This window comes from Lynx rufus, unplaced genomic scaffold (assembly GCF_022079265.1).
Source record: "Lynx rufus isolate CCGP_SWC_20201006 ecotype Redwood Valley unplaced genomic scaffold, mLynRuf1.p SCAF_2, whole genome shotgun sequence".
In the NCBI taxonomy this organism is placed as follows: Eukaryota; Metazoa; Chordata; class Mammalia; order Carnivora; family Felidae; genus Lynx; species Lynx rufus.
In genome coordinates, this window is record NW_025814834.1 from 35,431,980 (window position 1) to 35,454,196 (window position 22,217).

General features: G+C 40.4%; 1 protein-coding gene across 5 annotated transcripts in view; it reads right to left on the minus strand.

Annotated features, from left to right (window-relative positions):
* The window catches only part of SPATS2L (spermatogenesis associated serine rich 2 like), a 167,185-nt gene that overhangs the window by 54,457 nt on the left and 90,511 nt on the right, over positions 1–22,217 (minus strand). For all 5 annotated transcript variants that reach the window (XM_047084683.1, XM_047084682.1, XM_047084681.1 and 2 more), the window contains 2 exons: positions 5,833–5,941; positions 2,350–2,399 (listed from right to left, as the gene is read on the minus strand). In XM_047084683.1, the coding sequence (XP_046940639.1) occupies positions 2,350–2,399; positions 5,833–5,941 (159 nt within the window). The remainder of the gene's footprint in view (positions 1–2,349; positions 2,400–5,832; positions 5,942–22,217) is intronic.

The following is a 22,217-nucleotide window of genomic DNA, read 5'->3' on the forward strand; positions in this document are numbered from 1 at the left end:
GGCCTAAAAGTTGAAATATTATTGGAGCAAATTGAAGCCATATATATATATGAACGGTAATATAGTAAAATCTTGTGAGAACTGCTTTCAAACAACTTGAATTCAGATATTGTGCCACTGGAGAAGAGCTCACATTTCTTAAATTGGTGATGTGGTGGTGGGAGACAAGGGTTCTGATCCTCCGGGGAGGATAGGAGGTTGAGGAAGAGAATCAGTAGGAAAAGGGCAGGCAAGTCCTTGCAAGATGAAGAAGTAGAAGGCAGGTCCCCAAAGTCCAGGTTGGGTCTGCCGAGATAGATACCAATCAACCAGGAGATTCCTGGCATGGCTGCCACTGTCCACGGAGTGCAAGGCAGCCACAGGACACATAATCATCCCCATGAGAATTTAAGCTGGCTCAGATAACTGCTATAAAGCCATGCCAAACCGATCTGGGTCCACCTGGATTTGGACTGTGCAGCTGGAATCCTGGACGACCTCTCGGCTATGAGGCGAACAGCATTACATGGTTTCACTTTATTTACTTTGAAATAACACCACCCTGCATTTTAGACCATTAAAATGTTTTTGGACCCCAATTATCACAATATGGCAGGGTTTTACGGTACCTCTCCTAAGATGCCCTAATGGATGATACACAATAATATACAGGAAATTAAGAAGATGTTCCCAATTATGTTGCACGCTTTACTTGACTTTGGTTTTGTACCTTCGGGGTACTCAATGTATTTAACATTCAGGATGGCGCAGACCTTGGCCAAGCAGAACAGATGCCTGACCCATTAGAGCAGACCCTGTCCCACCCACCTGCTGCGGCAGTGAGTGCCAGTGGAACATCAGCCTGGCTTTGTTCTTCAACACATTTGAACAGAAAAAATAAAAAGAAACTGTTTCCTTTTAATTCTCCTCCTCATTCCCTTTCTTTCCCATTGAAACCACAATCATTCCCCCGGTAGTGCTCCTCTGGCTGAGAGAAGCCATTCCCTGGGTGAAGGGAAGGGCTGGCGGCACAGGTTCCCATGCAAGCTGCATGTCTGCTGGGCTGGGGAGACCATTTTCCCACTGAACCTCTAAGATGGAGGCTCAGTGAGCTGGGTCTGCAGTTGTTCCTCTGCTCCTTTTTTCACATCAGAGAAATCTGATACCCAAACTGCACATCTGAGATTTTTCCACGGACATGTCAATATTGCCGTTCAATCACTTGCAAACCATTTTCAGCTCACACAGAAGTCAGGGAAACCATGAGTAGAGATAAGCAGAGATTGTCAAAAAGGGTGACACACAAGGGTTAAAAAAAAATCTCCCAATTCCTCCTATTCCACAAGAAACTAAAGGGAGAACAGAGGGCGAAGGGTAATTTCAGTAATCTCAGTCATCTCAGGATTTTATGGAAGTAATGCTGCCTTTTGTTTTCTCAAAACCTGTTCTGTGGGCCTGTGATCTTCCCTCATGGGGAAGGGTAGACTGGAGTATTATATTGTGGGATACCCAAAACACAAGGCCTGGCTGGGAAATTATGGGTACGGATGGGGCAGTTCCTGTGAAAACAGAATCAGACTAAAACAGGTTGCAGACCAAGAACAAGACTGGTGCACTTTGTAGGAGCTAGTGAGCTCCATATATGTACACAAGATTAGGCAGGCATGTTCTGGAGACAGAGTGCCATGTGCACACAGGCGCACCTCACATGTGCCCAGAAGTCAAACCCTTTGTGACTAGCCAAGAAAGGAAAATAATTCGAAGAGGGCAGAGTAAAATCTCCTTCCCTCTGTTCTCAAAGAGTGGTTTGCCAGGGTTATCAAGAAGGAAAAAAATTGGTCCCTTTCTTACTATGGCTTTAAGGTATTTTCTTGTTCCTTTGTTAAAGATCTAGTTTAGAACTCAGCAAAACAAACAAACAAACAAAAAAAAAAAACAAAAAAAAAAACCAACTCAGGGCAGCTTTGGACAGATTCTTTCAGTTGGAAAAACATGTGAAAATATATTTAGAGCTTTTCAAGTATCTTTAAAACACTCCCTAATTTTTTCCTTTGTGCTACGGAATATGTTCAGGCAAGTTAACGTCTTGAATCCTTTGAATTCTCTGGCTGGGTTCCCCTTAATACTTAAAAAGAAAAACTCTGGGACTTCTAAAGCACACCTGGTGGTTAAAAACACTCCAACAGAAAACAAGGGCATTAGTAGTGAGGGTGGCTGGTAATTGAAGAGAGTCTTGAATTTGCAAGTTTTCTCGGTCTACATGCCAACATATTTGAAAGAAGCATAAAATCGGTAACCTTGTTTAAATGGTAACAACCATGGATGTTTTGATTGGAGATGTGATTAATTTACAATCAGTATTAATCTTACCTTCTTTTTTCCTGTCATATTCCATTCTTTTAGAACTTGAACTGCACTGCCTAGACAAAGACAAAGAACCTTCAACACGTATTCACATAATAAAACACCACACAAAATTCATCTCTGTCTTTCCATCCTGGTAGCAATTTTTTTTTTTGTGGCTTTTTCATTTGTTTTGATACATCCTACCTTAATAAAAATGCCAGTTTCATTTTTTATTTCCAGACTTTCATTTAATTCACTGCATGATCTTGGTTTTATCAAAGTATTAAGCCCCACTACATGAAGCTTACCTTTTTATCATTATGTTGTCTTAGAGAAAATGAAATATATCTTGAGAATGTTCTGTTAGCTTCATTGCCATAGGTGGAATTAAAATTGTTCTGTTTGATATATGAATCAAAATACCTATAATCTTCCAGACCAAACATGGGATTTTGAATATTATTAACCAAGTGCATCAAAGCTTTTTGCTTGGCCACTCCTGCTCTTTTTCTGCCCCCACTCATTATGTTTGCAACTTGAACTTGAGCAGCGTGATAAGGAGGGCAGATTATCTGAGGTTGGTTTTGCTCTCGTCACTGTGCATAAGGATGGGATGTGCTCTTTGCGAGGCTTCTACTTTGAAACAAAAGAAATTCATCGACTGACATATTAATCTCAGGTTTTCTCCATGCTATTCACATACATATGTGGCCTTGCACAGACTCAGAGGAAAAGTCTAACCTGATTAAGCTGTAAAATATTTTAAAAGACATGCGTACTGTTAGTCAGCTATGATAACCGTTTTCCACGTGGTGTAACAAAGTTCTTCCCTCATTCCAACTGGGCTGGGGGTAATTTCAACAATACGTTATTGGTAATGAGTACATCATTTGTTTTCCTATAAATAAGTAATTCTAAAAGAGTAGCTCTTAAATGTATTCTTTTAACAATTTTAAGCCTTTTCATACAATCTCATTATACTAATAGTTCTGTACAATGACTGTGTTGGCTAAACAGAGATAAACTTCAGGCCGGTCTTTATAACAAATTTCAAATTAGTAGGGTCCCAATTATTGAGTCCACTGTCACTGTTAGATAAGCAGAAGGCCATATTGCTTTGACAAATGTTTAGACAGGCTAATTATTCCTATCTATTCAAAGTTTCCAATTCAATGCCCCTCTTAGGCTTTCTGAGTTACATGTACTTGAAATAATAACACCGCACTTAAAAGTAAGTTATAATTCAGACTTTTTATTAACTGAGCTGGTCTTTCTCTCATTTGCCCAGAGAATTAATGTTTCACAGTATTCTCCTTTTGAAGAACTTTAGAAAGTCACTTTTATTAGGCTTTTTTCTTAGCCGATCCAGTGGCTAATAATCATTAGGGTAGTTTTTACTTACAGCTAAACTTCAGTTTTCTAAATAAAATAAAATTAAAAAGCACCGTTAAATAATGTTCTTTCTAATCAGAGAAAGGAGGTGAGTTGCTTATGGCTTTACAATTATTCCTCTAATTTTCACATTTTGACATAAATTCTATTTGCAATTTGGACAATGAGCTTTTCGAGAGCAATTCTGAAGAAGAAATACTCATGTTCACAGAGAATTTTGAAAGTGTTATTATTAAATTTTAATTATACTGAAACTGCTTGAAGCTTTTGAAGCCACTCAGAAATAGTGCTTTTAATATGCCTCATAAGTGATTCCTAACAAATATTTTCGAACTTCAGTGGTTTTTAAACAAGTTTTCCAACTGGTCCCCAACCAAAGTGATATGAGATTTCTCAGCAATCAATGGGTTTTTTCAATGAGATCTTAACACTGACAACGAGGTGACAATTTCAAGGACAAGCAAGGTGCTCTATTTAAATACAAACGGATTTGATGACAGTCTATCAGTTACTGAGCATCTGTGCATTTCATCAGGGTCACTTTGTAATGAAAACTTTCATGATGGGGAATGTGGGGGCTTCAATCCAAGTGAGGGTGGGGAAGAATGGGGATAATAACCTTTTTCCTGTCCTAAAGCTTTTTTCCATGTGAATGACGTTGGCAAGTGAATCTTGAGAGTTTATCTGCGCCAGTATGTGCAGATTTCCAAAATTTTTTTCTTGAGACAAATTGCACCAAATGCTGCGAATTAGATCAATATCAGATTTTCTACTATTTTTTTCTTATGACTAAAAACTCTGTATCTGCCAGTCCATGAGACAAAGAGAAACAGAAAGGTTGCTCATTATGGGTCTGCTTGCAGGTCTATTTTGAATGACAATCATTTTTTAAATCAGTTAGGACCCTAAATCTTGAGATTAGTTGAGAGAATTTAGATTTAGAGTGTGGCCTGGTTTCAAGACCTGGCCTGAAATGCAACCATACTTGTAGAACTTTAGGAAAATTATCCCAATCCTAGGAAAATAAGTACATCAAACCATCCTTAACAAAGAAAGTATAAATAGGATATAACTGAGAAATGTGCTGACAGGTGTTCCCTGACCCGATTTATCAGATTATATTTAGCCAGTCCATATTTACAACATAGAAACTAATACCAGGACAGAACCCATATGGTAACTGAGGACAAGTACGAGACCTCTGTCCATAAGTGGAAATTGTTCAAATAGGAGGGGAGAATTTCCCCATAATATACAGGAAATATAAGGTCGTAGGTTACAAATTTATAAGATAAACATATTCCTAAGACTTTGGATTCTATGATATCACTGGCAATTGCTTGTCTAAAGAAAATTCTGTTTTAGACAGCAAAAAGGATCTAGAGGTAGATGAGCAGAATTGATATTCTGATTAATTAGGCAATCTCAAAATCATAGACTAAGGCTACTAAGGAATAAACCAGTACTGGGGCACCTACGTGGCTCAGTTGGTTAAGCATCTGACTTCAGCTCAGGTCATGATCTCATGGTTCATGAGTTTGAGCCCTACATCGGGCTCTGCTGTCAGCGCTTAGCTAGTTTCTGATCCTCTGTCTCCACCCCCACCCCCCCCCCATCTTTTTCTGCCCCTCCCCGGCACAGGGGTGTGAGCATGCTGTTTCGAAAATAAATAAACATTAAAAAAAAAAAAAAGAATAAACCAGTCCTCTCAGACTATGTAAGCATCGAGTTCAAGGACTGCAGCTAAGTACTGCTATGCTGAAGAGTTGAGGAGGCTTTCCAGATCAGGAAGGAAGTGCATTACCCTCCATTCACAAGGACACCATCAAATAAAGGGCATGTTTAATAACAAATTGGAAAGACTGGTGGACAATGGAATTAGCATCATTATAATAGGTATCTTTTAGAAACTAGGTACAATCTTTTTTTTTACACGAGGGAGAAAGAAATCCCAAATTCTGCTCTTATTGAGTATATGGATGTGTTTTTAAAGCTTAGCATATTTTTATGAGAATTACATTGTCGGTAGCTAATTGACATTCAATGCATTTGAGGAAAAACACAGAACATATAGAATATTTAGTTCTAACAGGTTCAGGGGTCATGTATGCTTACCATCCACAAAGGCTTGCACTGCTTTATCTACATTAAAGTCAAACTGTTGTAGCACCAGCACGATTTCATTATTGCTTTTGTTGGGAACAACTGAGCGAACTGCATAGATCTATGAGGAAAAAGAAAAGAAAAAGAAAGGTAAACACTTTAAATATTGTCCATACTGGATAGACTATAACTGTTAGAAGGCCTTGAAAAGCCAACTAATCTATCTTGCCATCAAGCAGACTCAAGCATTTCAGACCAGCAAAAGTTCATCCTGCTAATCACCTTGATACCCTTTTTATTTATGTATACATGTCCACCAAGAGCTCCTTGTTAGGACTGTGGTAGTAAGTGTGAAAAGCCAATTCTGGTTTTTCACCCTCAACCTATCCCCAAGACTAAGGATGCATACAAGAGGTGTTTTCAGTGAAGACACAGATCGTTTTCTGTCTCAAGCTCTCCTCTACACTGGCTCAGGGGGCATCTTTGGAAAACTTACAGAAATAGCCCCATGCCTCAGCTTCTCTTATCTGCACAATGCAAGCAGTCATCTCAAAGCTCACACAAGTGTGCTGTAAAACTCCATTAATGCTTACAAAGACATAAAAGTGTGGGGCATTGTACTTTTGAAATGGCAATCTTAGCCATAATACAGAATGTTCCCAAACACATTTCTAAAAATCAAACATTTAAAACACCGTAAAAGTAAATACATATATGAAAGCTAAGGATTTTAATAGGTTAAGCTAAGCTGATAATAAATTTTTAATGACCTATATGTATTTCTTAGTTAAATTTAGCATGTATTCTTTACTAATAGAATTCATTGACCTCTATCTCACAGAACTTGGAATTACTACAGTATGCTCTACTTATCTGAGCAAAACCTAACTCACCCAGCTTTCTATCAAGGGGATTATTGTAGCTGCTACTGATAGATTCTAGAGTCCTCATGGTGCAAAGGTAAGTGGTAGCCATAATGATGATCATGAAAGCACAGCACAATCTTTGTGTGTTTTTATCAATGGTTAAATTATGGCTAATTGAGTTTTAGAGTTACATGCAGTTTACTGTAATCAGATTCATGGACTACAGATTATATGGGTACGATATGTGTAATGTGACTCTCCTAACCAGAACATTTAGTTAAGTATAGTTAAATATAGCCTAGTTCCTAATTATGTCAGAAAATAGGCAGCCTATCTCATATAGATCTGTACACGAGAGTACTTAGATTATAATGAGAAAACAGCACAAGCTGGAAGTACATAACTTACAGAGGTTTGACACTATTGATCAGAAAGCTGGTTTTGAATCTTGACGTTCATAAACATGTGGGTTTAACCAAGGACTCTAATGTAATATATGTATTTGTATGTATGTGTCTCAAGATTCCTTTGCTTTTTTTTTTCCTATTCTCACCTTTTATAGTTCTTACTTTTTTAGATTCTATATTAAAAAATTTACTTCTTCAGATATAGGTTCCTTCTCACCTTTTCTCTTTCCCCTCTCTAAAAATCCACTCAGTGAACATTTTTTGAATGCCTATTGTGTGACAAAGGCACCAAACTTCCTGGAACTTACAGACTAGAGGGGGATGTACGTGTTGATCAAATGATCACATAAATAAATATATATGTATACATTGTGATTAATGCCATTCAATCATATGACAAGGAGACTTGACCTTATATAGGTATGTTAACATCTGAAGGACAAGTGAGAAGAGATGGGTAGGAGGTAAGAGGAAAGACATTTTAGGTAGAGGGAACAGTATGAATGTGGAGTAAGGCACAGAGGGAGGCAGAACTGAGGCTTTTAGAATATAAGCAGGGACCAGTGGTGGGCAGGGACTAAATCATGCACGGCCTATGAGGCTATGCAAAGGCCATGTGAGGATCTCTCAACTATCCTGTCTTTTGTTAAGTTGTACTTTCTTATTCATTCATCATGTTAGAAAGATAGCTTTCTCTCTATCTCTATCTCTATTATTGTGTAAGTTAAGATGTACAAGGTGTTGATTTGGTACATTTATATACTGAGAAATGATTACCACCATACCATTAGCTAATACCTCCATTCCATTACATAATTACCATTTCTTTTTTGTGGTGAGGACGTTTAGGATCTACCCTCAACAACCTTCAAGTACAGCATATAGCATTATTAGCTATAATCACCATATTGTATGTTAGATCCCCAGAACTTGTGATTCTCATAACTGGAAGTTTGTACTCTTTGACCAATACATCCCCATTTCCCCCTTCTTTTTTAAAGAGAAGCTGAGAAAAACAAGAACAAAAACACCTGCATTTAGCCAGGAAAATCACTAACAATGTGTGTCCAACAACAGATACAATTGGCTTAATAGTTACCAGTGCATTGGAGTTACATATAAACATTACATGTTACCCTTCTAATGTAGTTCTTTTAAATAAAATTCTAACATTTCAAGCTACTATGGTTGGTTAGTGTTATACAAAAATCTTGAGGTGCCTGGGTGGCTCAGTTGGTTAAGAGCCTGACTCTTGATTTCACCTCAGGTCATGATTTCATGGTTTGTGGGACCGAGGTCCCCCCTCCCCAGTCAGGCTCTGCACTTACAGCTTGGAGCATGCTTGAGATGCTCTCTCTCTCTCTCTCTCTCTCTCTCTCTCTCTCTGCCCCTCCCTCTCTCTCTCTCTCTCTGAAAATAAATAAACTTTAAAAAATAAAAATAAAAATAAATAAAATTTCTGAGGCGCCTGGGTGGCTCAGTTGGTTAAGCATCCGACAAAGGCTCAGATCATGATCTCACAGTTTGTAGGTTTGAGCCCCGCAGCAGGCTCTGTGCTGACAACTCAGAGCCTGGAGCCTGCTTCAGATTCTGTGTCTCCCTCTCTCTCTTCCCCCCACTCTTGTGCTGTCTCTCTTTCTCTCTCTCTCTCTCTCTTCTCTCTCTCTCAAAAATAAACATTAACAAAACCTTAAATATTACATTATTATTTTATCAGCCATACCCTTCTAAATAATGCAATGATTAGTTATTAATTACATTAACTGCATTATAATTACATTAGACCAAAGATTTCTTTTTTAAAAATATAGTTTATTGTCAAATTGGTTTCCATACAACACCCAGTGCTCATCCCAACAAGTGTCCTCCTCCTTGCCCATCACCCACTTTCCTCTCTTCCCCACTCTCCATGTAGTTTGTTCTCAGTCCTTAGGAGTCTCTTATGGTTTGCCTCCCTCCCTCTCTGTAACTTTTTCCCCCCCATGTAGACCAAAGTTTTCGATCCACCTGCACAGTTGTGTGATCAGTAAAGACCCAGAATTATGGAACAAACATAAAATAACTGTTCTCCCTGCTTCCAGTCTCTCCTCTGCAAAACATATTTTACTATATTAAAGTAAAACATAATATATAAACCACAGCATATAGGGACAGTTTCTTTTTAGACGTTTATACAACACTTGCCTATTCCTCTTTAAAAGGAAAAAAAAAAAATAAAACCACGGTCAGATACAGAAAACATCTATCCTTGTCATTTTATATATTCTAGCTCCGAACATATCCTAAGAAAATTGTCAATAACTGAGTTCTGATACTAAATCTAACTATGAATATTGCACACAATTCTCAGAGGAAGATACTTAAGATAGGAATGTCAAGTTTTAAAGAAATGGGAAAAAAGAATCTCTGCCTATTCTTAGGTATTCCATAGTAATGTTGAATTCTAGTTGTATTTCTGGGCCAAGCTCTGTGTTTGCTTTAATCCCAGGGCTTGGCTAATGTGAAGGGAGTATTGTTTTTCCACCCTCTTATTTATAAATTCACTACGTCTACTTTCCAGTGAAAATGTCTTTGAGAAAGATGGAGAAATTCTGCGTGCTTCCACGTGCACATAAAAATACAGGAACCTCACAGGGTCCCTATTCATGACGCAGCAGAGTTATAAAGGGTCTAAGCATTTAAATCTAAAAAAGATCTCATTATGAAGTAGCTTTAAAAATACGGAGTGGATGACAAAGGCAGTGTTATAGTGAGGTTGTACTGAAAGGCTGCCTTTGCATTTGGAAATGAAGCTCCTGGAGGAATGGATCAATCAATGCGTGACTAATGGTAGTTTGCATACGGGGAACTCATAAAATTCACGCCTGCAGTGACTGTTTCGCAGAGGCTGTTTCTGGGGCTGCTTCAGACATACAGCCTTTACTCCACTGCCACAGCCCAAGCTGGTGTGCCTGCTGCTGCAGCTTCACGTCGAAGCCCACTGTTTGAAGCTGCACTTGACTGCATCCCTCCAGGGTTCTCACGCCACGAACAGAGCGGTCCAGGAGGGGTGGAGCAGGCGGCAGTGCAGGCTGCTGGGCGACCGTCGGGACCTCTAGGTAGCGGTTCATTTAGCAACAGCTTTACCTTTCTCAAATCGTTCCCTTGTTTGGCTTCTACTAATTTAAATCCGGTTTGGCAAATTCAGTTTGCAATTGAGAAATCCGCCTTTTGCATCTCAGAAGTTGTTTTGATTTTACCTTCAGCGGTTTAATCTCTCCTGCCTTCCTCTCTCTGGGGCTTTCTATCTGGCCGGGCAGGCTTTGCCCCGTTCTGCCTCAGGCCCGCCCTGCTGGCGTTTCGCCTGCACTGAGCAGCCAGGCAGAGTGGCTTTCACAGACGCTGCTCAGTTTCAGTTTCCCACATTAACCTCCCTCCCCTGGACTTGCGCTGTCTGCTTTAAGAGCTGTTAGCAGATTTCCTCATTCACACTGTGCATTTTTTGAACCTGTCTGTGATGACTCCTTAGAAATTCTTCTTGGCTTACTGATGAGTCACTTAGACTGTGTCTGAGTTTCAAAAACGGTTCTCTGACCAAAGTTTTCAATCCACCTACACAGCTGTGTGATCAGTAGAGACCCAGTATTATCAAATAAACATAAAATAACTGCTCTCTCTGCTTCCGGCGTCTCCTCTGCAAATTCATTCTGAGGTTCCTGCCAGACTGCACTTCCTAAAGTATAATCATGGCCATTCTACTCCCTTTCTTGAGAAGAAAGCTAAATCTCTACGATTGAGCATTCATGGCCATCAGCAGCTCCAGCCTGCCCTTCCCAACGCCCCTCTCGCTCTGCCCAGTGTTGGCTCCCCATCCCCACCCCTGTGAGCTTTGTCCTTGACAGGAGAGGTGTCTGCTTGTCCGAATCTTAGAGTCCAGCTGAAGTGCCACGTATTCTGTGGGGTCCTTCTCCACTAGCCCTGCCAGAAGTCACCCTGCCTCCTTACAATTCCCACAGCTCTTATCAGCAGGTGTCTCTTTACACTTAGTGCCTTCTACCCTACGTGCTGAGTGTGTACGTGCCGTGCTTACTAGATGGTAAGCGGCATGAGGGCAAGAGTCCTCCGCTCAGACACCTCTGCATAGTCAACATGCCCACCCCGCCTGACTGATCATGTGCATGTGTAGGTATTTAACAACTATTTGCTGAGTGAGACAATGCCAACTTGTAGCTGTATCTAGCTGCTGTTTGGGGTCAAAGGCCTATTCTGCGAGCAGGTTTGGGCCATCCTATCACTCTGCGTTTGCCATCCACAATAATATGGGGGTGGAGGTCAGGTGACTGTGATGTGACCTAAACATTATATGGGTAGGAGAATGTGTATATGTCCTCTAAATTTCAATAACAGAGATGGGAGGAATATTTATGAGATCTGATCATGTTAGGTACCATATTTTGTGAAATTTTAAAAATATAAAATAGCGTAGTAAGTGCCTATCATTCCAAAGGTCAGCCCAGCAGACAGATGTTGGTTGAGCCCCCACTAAGTGACAGGCACAGAGAACACAGAGGGGAACAGATACAGTTCCTGCCCTGAAGGGGACAGTGGAGCAGTGGAGCCAGAACCGTTTGCACCTGAAAGTGTATAGTAACCCTGTGCTGTCTTTATGAACAAGGTACTGTGGTACTCCAGAGAAAGAACCAGTAAAGTTTGCCTGGAGAAGGCAGACTACAGAGCAGACAGCTAAATGTCTTAGGAGCTTTGAACTGAAACCAACCTATATTCTAATCTTGGCCCTGCTCCATCCTAGCTCTAGGACCCTGGATGAACTGTTTAAACTGTCAAAACTTGGTTTTGCAGCTGTAAAATGAGGATATGACCTGCTAGAGTCTCAGTAAAAATGAAAAGAGATGATGCATGCTAAGTGTTGGATATAGAATTTGGCACATATTAGCTGCTCAATAAATTTTAAAAAGAAAAGGGTTGGCACATTTACACTGGGCCATGAAGGAGAAGGGTCCCTCTAGGTGTAAAAATCGGCACGTCTTTGAAATGGACAGAATATGTGGCTAGGGTGCCGGTGAAAATTTATTTGTATACCTCTCTCCTTAAGAACCTTCCTGTACAGCCTCACTGAGCAGTCAGCAGACCCGAGGCTCTCCTGAAGCCCTCCCTCACCTGCAAGCTGATGTACCATAAGGAAGCCCATCACTGCTTCCCCTCTTCCGGCCTGCTCATTCTTCATTTACTCACCAAATGCTTTCTGTGATCAAGTACCATACTAGTGGCTGGATATAGCACTAACGAAACAGATACTGTCATTACAAACCCATAGAGGAAAAGAGAAGTGAATATATAAATTTAAAATGTGTATTACTGCAACTCACACTAAGTGAGTGATATGTAGGAAGCAATCAGAATGTAGTGACAAAGATCACTGAGGTCAGGAAGTAACCTGGCAGAAAAGCCAAGTGGGCTAATCAGAGTCTCTGCCTTGGGAGTCTGGACTTTTTCATACAAAGGGAGAGAAGAAAAGAGGGATGAAGAGGGGCTGTTCTGGAGCTGCCTCACTTCCTGCCTTGCCTGCTTCTTTAGCTCTTCTTGAAGTCCCATAAGACCCTACCCCAGACCTTTATAATAACTTCTTTTACTTGCACTAGTTTGAGAGGGTTTCATTTTCTACAATAAGCAGCAAGTGCTAGACACAACACTAGCAGCCAGGGCTGGAAATAAAAATAATAAAGCCAAATAATCAATTCAATTGGCAAAAGGGAGAAACGGACGACTTTACAGGTAAATCCAGTTAGAATGTGAAGGACAGAACGGAGAAGGCCCATGAGCCTTGTTCACATACCTCTTCTAGCAACTTGTGTTGGCATAATTACTTATGTGACTATTTGTCCCACTGGGACATGAGCCCCTGAGTGAGAGAGATCACATTTACATATCTACTGGGTCTAGAACAATGGGTGGCATCAGAAGATGATCGATGAACGTACAACTGAATGAACTAAAGGAAGTAGGAAGCCTAGTAATACGGCCACTGAAATATTACAGTTTTATTTGTCCATTTTCCCCCCAGTGCGTTTCTGAAATTCAGTGTAAAGTATTACAGGATTAAAAAGTATTCCAGCCCAAAGTGAACGGAGTGCCTCCTAGGTACCAGGAGGATGGTATATGGCTGTATACCGTGTATGTGGTGTACATGGCTGGTCCTAGCCCTGAGGAGCCTGCAGTGTTGTCGCTCCATCCCACCCCCTACCCTAAGGACAGAAGTCAAACAGCCAGCAACCTCCTTTGCACACCAGTGAGAACCAGAGTCATTTATGGGTTTGCCATTCTTGCAACTTTGAAAGGAATTTTATAATCAGCTTTGGTCACATTTCTCAAATGCTGAGCCGTTCAGAGATGCCTTAAACACAGCTCATCTGTGTATGTTTTGCTTCACTTGCTGGACCACTAATATCCACACACTAATGAAGGCAGTTCTCTCAAGAATCTTCTTGAGGAAGAAAATACTCTTTGTAGACCAGTATCCAGGCATCATGGATAATGCTATAATTTAATTGCCTTTTCTAACATCTACTTTCTGCCAGCGGAAAAAAAAAAAAATATGCATGAGGTGTTGTCATGTTCTACTTGGCTGACTTTTTGGGAATTAACACCAGGGGTACAAATCAAAATTAACTTTTTTTTTTCTTTTTGGCAGGAAACCAGGATTAGAAGGAATAATGAAGATTTGAAGGTGGAAAAAAATGAGATGTGCCTTCTCAAACTTTAAAGTACATTCACATCATCTAGGAATCTGATCAGAATGCGGAATCTGATTCAGATGCTTGGGGTGGAGCCCAAAATTCTGCATTTCTAATAAGCTCCCAGGGGATATACATGCTGCTTGTCTGCAGATGTGGTTGGCATAATAATGGCCCCCAAAGATATACATGCCCCCAGTCCGCTGGAACCTATGAATATGTTAGGTTACACACAAATTAAGATTGCATAGAATTAAGGTTGTTAGCTGACTTTGAAATGGGGAGATTATCCCGGATTATCTCAGTGGGCCCACTATAACCACAGCATCTTTCTAAGTGGAAGGAGGAAGAAAGTCAATGTCGGACTATGCAATGTGAGAAAGACCTGACCAGCCACTGCTAAGTCCGAAGATGAAAGGGGGCCATGACCAAGGAGTGCAGGCAGCTTCCAGAAGCTGGAAAAGGAAAGAAAACAAATTCTGCACCTACAGCCTCCAGAGAGGAACATAACCCTTGCCAACATCTTGATTCTAGCCCAATAAGAACCATCTGGATTTCCGATTCCATCAATGTAAGATAATCAATTCATGTTATTTAAAGCTACTAAATTTGTGGTGATTTGCTACAACAAAGGGAAACTAGTACAATGGGCCACAATTTGAGGAGTGAAGGTCTACACCGTTCTTCTTCTTAAAATGGAGATGTCTTTCCCTTGCTCACCAACTAATCTCTTTTAAAAAAAATACACCATCCTGTTCCCCCATCACACACACATATTTTGAGGGAATTCTAACTATTCATTCAAGCCAGATTTTGTGAGGTAAAGTGACATGAATCTGACACAATCTTTGCCTCCAGGAACTGACAAAACAGTGGGAAAATAAGGCAAAATCATAAATAACAACTAGTTCAAGGATCATTTTGACAAAGAAATCATCTGATTTCACGTGTTCTCTCTGCTCTCTTTCACTACCCCCAACACGTTCCCTTTGCTTTTCACCTGGACTCTGGAAAAGCTTTCTGATTGGATTCTCAGGCTTGGTTTCTCCTTTCTCCAATCCATCTTAAAACAATCACTGTACAATTAATCTCCCCAAAATGGTTGAGTGTGCTTATCTGACCAAGGGAAGGAGCCGGCAATGAGAAAGGATTTGAGCAGAGGAAAGACAGGAGGTGAATTCTGAAATAAAGCCCTGGAGGAAATGAAGGAAAACGGTATCAATATCCATGTGGAAAAACAAGGTTTGGAAAGGAGTGGAGATTCTTCTCTCTCATTCTCAAATGCTAAGAAAGTGAAGATATAATGGAAATTTGAGATCATGGAGAGGAAAATGTAAGGAGACTATTTCCTACGTGAGAGTGTTAGAGCTTGCTTCAGGGCTTAAAAAGTGGGAACAGGCTTAGAGCTGCCTTATGGGAAGGTGATGGGAGTGGCCTCTATACGTGGAAGAATGCTGAGCAGGAGTGAGCAACCACGAATGTTGGATAGTGCAGATTTGTCATGATTTTCCCTAGACTGTTCAGTAAGCCCAGAGCAGAGAAAAGGAACGATTCAAGGTTATAAACTCTAAGGAACACACTAGGACATCCTAGAGCTCAGGGATATGGGGCATGAGAATCATAAATGTAGCCGATCAAGGCATCTGTGGTCTATGAAGAGGGATGATGGACTGGGAGTAGGGAAAGGCTGAGGGATGAAAGATCCTGTTGAGAACCCAGAGCAGATGTCAAAGAGAGCAAGAGGCTGAGAAAGGTCATTATAAAAAGGATGTGGCCAGAGAGAGGATGTTAGATACTTCCAGTCCGTGGTCCTCGTCTTCCAGAGTGTAAATATAATCCTTTTCCTAAAGACCAGCCCTTCACTTTTTTCAAGGAACCAAAAGTATGCCCCAGAATTCCATCTGTTATGGAGTAAATGTATGTTCTTCAGCAGTTTTTTTTTTTTAAATCAGCTGTGCTTCCCAAGCTTTAACCACATTGGCCAAGCTCCTCTAAGTGTATCTGACTGAAATGTGCTTCTATAAAAGAAGCTTATTGTTCCTGAAGTGGTTGGATCTGAGCAGAGGACTGTGGGACCTGCACCTGTCCTGGTTGGGCTCCATTTATCCATTAAAGGAATCTAAGATGGCACTAACACTTTTAGGAGCCACACCAATTACTGGCTGAGATGGAGCTTCCTTTGCTGCTAACACACCCTAGGTTGTTTCTGTGACCAGTGTCCCCTGTTCTGTACTTGTGCACCAACTAGAATGCAAGTGTAGGATTTTGCATTCACCTTTGTTAAATTTCAATCTGTAAATTCTGACCTATCCCTCAAGCCAGCTGTTAGCCTTTAGAACCTTGCTTTTGCCACCAAAATCAGGGAGTGCATTAGCCATTCCTTCTGACCTTGCATCATTTTTTAAATTAGTTGAGATCTTGTATATCTTATCCAAATTGATCTGAATTTGGATGGGCCAGAGCCAAGTACAGAAGCCAGAGTATTACTACAAGAACTTCCTTCGGAGCTAATATTTACCTCCTAATCCATGTTCATTTGTTTATTCATTCAGTCAGTCACAATGTACAGACTATGCTAAAAGCTGGACTGTAGGTGGTGACAGATACACTCCTTGACCAACTTTGGAGTTTATAGTGTAGGAAGGCAGATGGTTGATGAATGCTACAGAAGGGGAAATAAAGATGCTTTGGGTGCTGATAACAGGAGAACCTATCCTAATCTAGAGTCAGGGAAACCCCCACCTGAGAACTGAGGATGAAGGGTGATTAAGACCCAGAGGGGTCAGGGGGGAAGAAATGGGAGTGTTCCAAGAAAAGCACACAACATCTGTTAATGGACAGGACAGAGTGACTAGGAGCATGTTCAAAGCAATGATGGTCCAGGATTGTGGGAGCATTAAAGGTTCAAAGGAAGGGGATTTTGGAGGAAGCTGGATTGAAAGGCATGGGGCAAAGATGTGCAGGGCCCTGCAAGCCATCTTCTAATTTTCAGCCTTATTCTGAGGGCAAGCCATCAAACGGTTTTACTCAGAAGAGGAGAGTGATATTTGCATATTCGAGAAGGTCACTGTGGTCTCTATGTGGATTAGCAGGAGGAGGTCAAGTGGATGGCAGGATTCTAATGCAGTGTCCAGGGAACAGAAAATAGACAAAGACGGGGCAGTTTAAAGAATGACTCACTTACAAATTAGTTGGGAGGAAGTGACTGATTTGTGTGTAAGGAGATGCGAAGAACGAGGAGGACAAAGGAATATGGATGACCCAGGTTTCTGACTTGAACATTTATGTGGATAGCGGTGTCATCTGAGAGATGAGGAGCCATGGTAGAGATGGAGCACTATTCTTGAGGTATCCACATATCCAGATACTTAGAGAGCAGCTGAACCTCTGAATCTGCAGCTCCAAGGAAGAACTTAGCCAAGAAAACAGACTTGGGCACTGTCAGCATCAAATACTGGTTCTCAGCCCTGACTGCAAACTGAAATTACCTGGTGAATTTTAAAAATATTCCTATACCCAGGCCCCATCTCCAACAATTAAATCTGGGCCTGGTCATTGATTATTTTTTTGTTTTCTTAGTGATTTTAATGTCTATCCAGACTCTGAGAACCATGAATGAGAGATATGGGAAGTCATAGATAGGGTGGGGCAGTGTGGAAGAAAAAGAAAGTGGCATGGGACAGACCTCCTTTTAGGTATAACTGCTCACCTATCAACTCATTTACCTGAATGCACTATCTAGCCGCCCACACCTCCATTATTTACGCAACATTATACCTTCAAAAATATCAGTTCTAGTTTAGGACAGTTTTACTTTTAGAGAGGGCATTCCAGTTATCTACTGCTTCATAAAAAGTCACCCCAAAACTTTGTGGTTTAAAAACAGCAACCTGTAATTTTTCAACATTTTTGTGGGTCACGAATCTGGGAGGAGTTCAGCTGAGTGGGTCCGGCTTGGGGTCTCGTGTATGTAGATGGAGGAGCTAGTAGAGTCAGGCAGAGGAATGCAGGTGCAGGTGGGGTCTGGCTGGGCATCTCTCTGTATTTATGTATCTCAGCAATTCTCCGTGTGGCCTCTCCTTGTGGGCTAGGCTGGGCTTCCCCACGGCATGGTGGGCTTAGAACAGTTAGATTGTTTCTATGGCAGCCCAGGGGACCAGCACGGGTGTCCCAAGTAGTAAAAAAAAAAAAAAAAAAGCTGAACCACCTAGCTTCAGAAGTCACATAGTGTTACCTCCTTTTTACTGTCCTGGTCAGCTAGTTCCAAAAACCTACCTAATTTTAAGGGGAGGGGCACAGACCCCACTTCTCAATGGGAGAAATATTGTTATAGCTATTGGAAAATACAATCTACTCAAAGGGTTGAAAACAACAGCCACCACCCAGATTTCTTTCCATCAATTCTAGATCTATACCTTGCAAAGTCACTGTACATTTGAGGGAAGAAAAAGCAAATTAATTTAACTGTTGTTATAATACTAAATGAAAATTGGTATCTTAAAGTTATACAACTTCTCTAATTTCTAGAAATAACCTGATGACTTGTAGACCAAGAGATACTCACATGGACTTTTCTCCCATCTAAAGAAATAGTCAAATTAAAATCAGATAACCAAATGTCTGAAATCTTTTAATTTAGTCCATGATAAATTTTTCATTGTAGAATTCTGACCTTTAATCTGGCACTTGTAGGCTTAAAAAATATGTATCAAATGGCTGCTATTAGCAGCACTGGCCCCTGTAATCCACATGGAGACAAGGAATGAGCTTCATACACATTTCATTTTATCCATTTAGCTAGCATGGATTCAGTGTCTCCCTGCATGTTTACTGTACTTGTGCTTGATCCCTCATATTTTCCCAGAACTGCCAGTTAGATTTGCACAAAACTTAGGGCAGGGTGAGCCCCTGAGCCCACTGGAAGCCTGTTTTCAGCCAGCCTGTTACACCCACACCGTGTTAGGACTTGGGTAAATATTCTGTCTAGTTATTTTCTCTGATGAATTCCACATTTGGACTTATTAGTGAGGACACAAAAAAAGGGGGGCAATGTTATTTTTACAGGGAATTTTGGTTTTGAGATTTTAATCAGAATAGAAAAGTAAGGTGCTTTTAATTGATCTTCTGCTTCTAATTTAGAATATTCAGTAAAAATCATTCCTCCCTTTCTTTGGAATTTAAGCTCTCCACTTTGGGGGAAAAAGGTAATTAATGAAGTCTACTTTCCCCATGGAATTTTTCCCTCTGCTCATTCACAGAACTTTTCAGATAAACAGTACCACGGAGATATAAGTCACTATTACCAGTTAATCAATACCAGAATGAAAAAGTTAATGACCCATTAGTCAATACCAGAATAGAGGAGTTAAATTAATCTCTCAATTATATCAACTTTGGATATTTCTTCATTGTGGCATGAAGTAAGGAGACTATCTGAACGCCACAGAAACCAGGAACACTCACTTTGGGGGAAGTGTACTTGTTCACCTATATACTATGTTTTAATTCCAATGGGTTTGACCAAGTCAAAACACACAGGCTGGTTTCAACATCAGTAAAAATTATCATCCGACTGATTAGATTTTGTTTTCCCCATAATTTAATGAGTTTCACTTGCTTTTCCTCTAAAAGCAGTAGAAAGTTAAAACTTGTTTGCACATTCAGCCTTAGTTGAAGAGCTGAAATTACAATCTCAGCCAATAAAAAAGCCAAACGGGAACAAATGTCCACTGATGGATAAGTGGATAAAGAAATGTGGTATGTACTGCAATGGAATAGTAGTAGCCTTAAAAAAGAAGGAAATCCTCTCATATGTGACAACAGGGAAGAATTTTGAGGACACTATGCTGAGGGAAATAGGTCAGACACATGACGAATATGGCATGACTCCACCATATGACGTATCTAAACAGTCAAACTCCTATAGAAGCAGAGAGTAACAACAAGGGTGGCCAGAGTCTGGGGGAAAAGAAAATGAGAAGTTGCTGTCAACAGGTATAAAGTTTCAGTTATGCAAGACGATTAAGTTCAAGGGATGTGCTGTGTGACACTGTGTCTACAGTCAACAATAACACATTGTATGCTTAAAGAGAGTAGATCTCATGTGAAGTGTTCTTACCACAATAAGAGAAAAACTGTTAACTTTAAGTTACATAACTGATCCCCATCATCATTTCAATACATTTTTACTGGTAATTATCTTCAAGGATTGAGAAGCAGAGTTCTGAAGGGTCTGTAGACAGTGTAGCATTAGAAATGCCCTACTAGTGAACAACAAATGGAGCATATGGCTGGTTTAATCAAATTCCTTTATTTTACAAGAAAGCAGGTACAGAGAGGTTATGTCCTACTTTTGAATTGAGGCAGCTAATTTGTATCACAGCTAAGACTGACTCCATGGTCTCTGATCCACGACACAGTCCCCTTTTCCAGTCTTATAAGACACCTATAAGGTGGGAAGGACCATGAATTCACCCAACGTTAGAGTTGGAGAGGGTTTTGGAAATCCTCTACATGAATTCTCTCATTTGGCAGATAAAGAAACTGAAGTCCAGAGAGGTTACACAGTCTACCAAAGGACACACAGTTTTTTCAGTAGAATGAACATGTTAGAAATAGACTACATTTTTAATAGAAAATGGGACCCACAAATCATCATTGGTCCAAGAAGTTAAGAACCCCTATACTAGTGGCAGTATGGCTCAGCTTGCTAAGGGAAGGAGGATTCTGGAGTTTGCATTTTAATTTACTAATTAACAATGGTTCTCAAACTTTCTATTAATTCTTTTCAATGAACATATAAATCTCATGCTTTTCTCTTATACGATTGAATTTCAAAATAGGTATTTCTATTTCATTTTTTACTATAAACGTTTGCTATATGCTCAAATATTGTGGTACCATGGAAATCTCTCTCTGCGGGAAGTGGAGCCGAACCCAAGCCACGCTCCCCACGGGATGCTCCCAGCCAGTGACTGTGATGGTACATGGTGGTGGAAGATCATTCCCAAAGGATACAGGACCCTTCCAGCCGACAGCTTTGGCCTTAGGACTCCCCTTCCGCGGAAACATCCTTCAAACCACACTCCTAGCTCAGACTCTTCCTACCCGACTTTCCCTTCATCTCTCTCTTCTTTCAAAGACACCAGACCTGCACACAGTGTGTAGACTCTCTCTGCTTGCTCATGCTTCCTCTCTCTTTTTGTAAGCACTCCCTCCCTTCTCCTACCTCTAAGAAATCTCTTGCTCCTCTAATCATCTGGCATCTACCTCTTGGAGGACTCAAACAAACACAAACAGGCTTTTTCTAATTACTCCTGTCTTTCCCCACTGACATTCTAATGCTTGCCCCAAACCAGGGAGACATCATCCACTCTTTCCTCCCTTCTTCCTCATGGCTGAGGACCTCCATTACAGAATCTTGGCTCAGTTATTTAGCTCTATATTGGTTAACAAATATTTTAGGGGCATAAAGTCTATGATACTGCTATTACAGGAGTCACTGGGTACACAACTAAATTAAAAGTCCATTTGTGTTTATAAGGAGCATGTAATCAAGTTGTAGAGAAATGATGTACAGAGAAAGAGAAGCTTTAATAATAACACAAGCAGCACACTTTTAAGTGCTGAATCTATCTAATCTCATCTAATCTAATCTAACGTATCTGGATAGATTTTTAGTGCTCAAGGTCAGAAGAGAGAAAACCATTGTAGCCTTGTCATTTTTTAAAAAAATCTGTACCAACTGGATAATTTAATATGAAGGATCATTGTGAGAAACAGCTAGAGTATTGGTGAAGCGCCCATAAATTCCAAGAGATTGCCAACAGAGGTAACTTCTTCTCTGCTGCCCAAAGTCTTAATTTTTGGTGTGTTCTTGTATATTTTAGCATTAACCATCTCTGTTTACATATACCTCTCAGCCATAGTGCAAAAGGGGCTCCTTTTCTAGCAAAAGGCTGGAAGCAGGGGGGCAGGAGAAGCCGAACAGAAACACTGTGAATTCCAATCATGTAACCTAGAAAAAGCAATGTGATGCTAATCCTGCAATAGTAAATTTCTTCTTATCCCCTGAAACTGATGCTGACATTTCCATTTATTCATTCAGTTCCTTTAGACTCCCTGTCAAATCTCTTCTAGTTGCCAAGCAACAATAACAGCAGTTCTGTACATAAGCATTAGGCAATAACTATTGTCAATGTTTCTCCTTCCTTTGAAAGGGAAATTTAATGACCCTTTCCTATGAGAAAATGATGACAAGAACCTGTCTGTGGTGAAACTTGGAAGCTGTTTGTGTGGTTTGTGTTTTTGCTGTTCGAATTCAAGGACTGGGCTCAACTGATTTAAACACTCCTACAAAATTATGAAATTAAGATTTGCCTCAAAGCTTGCGT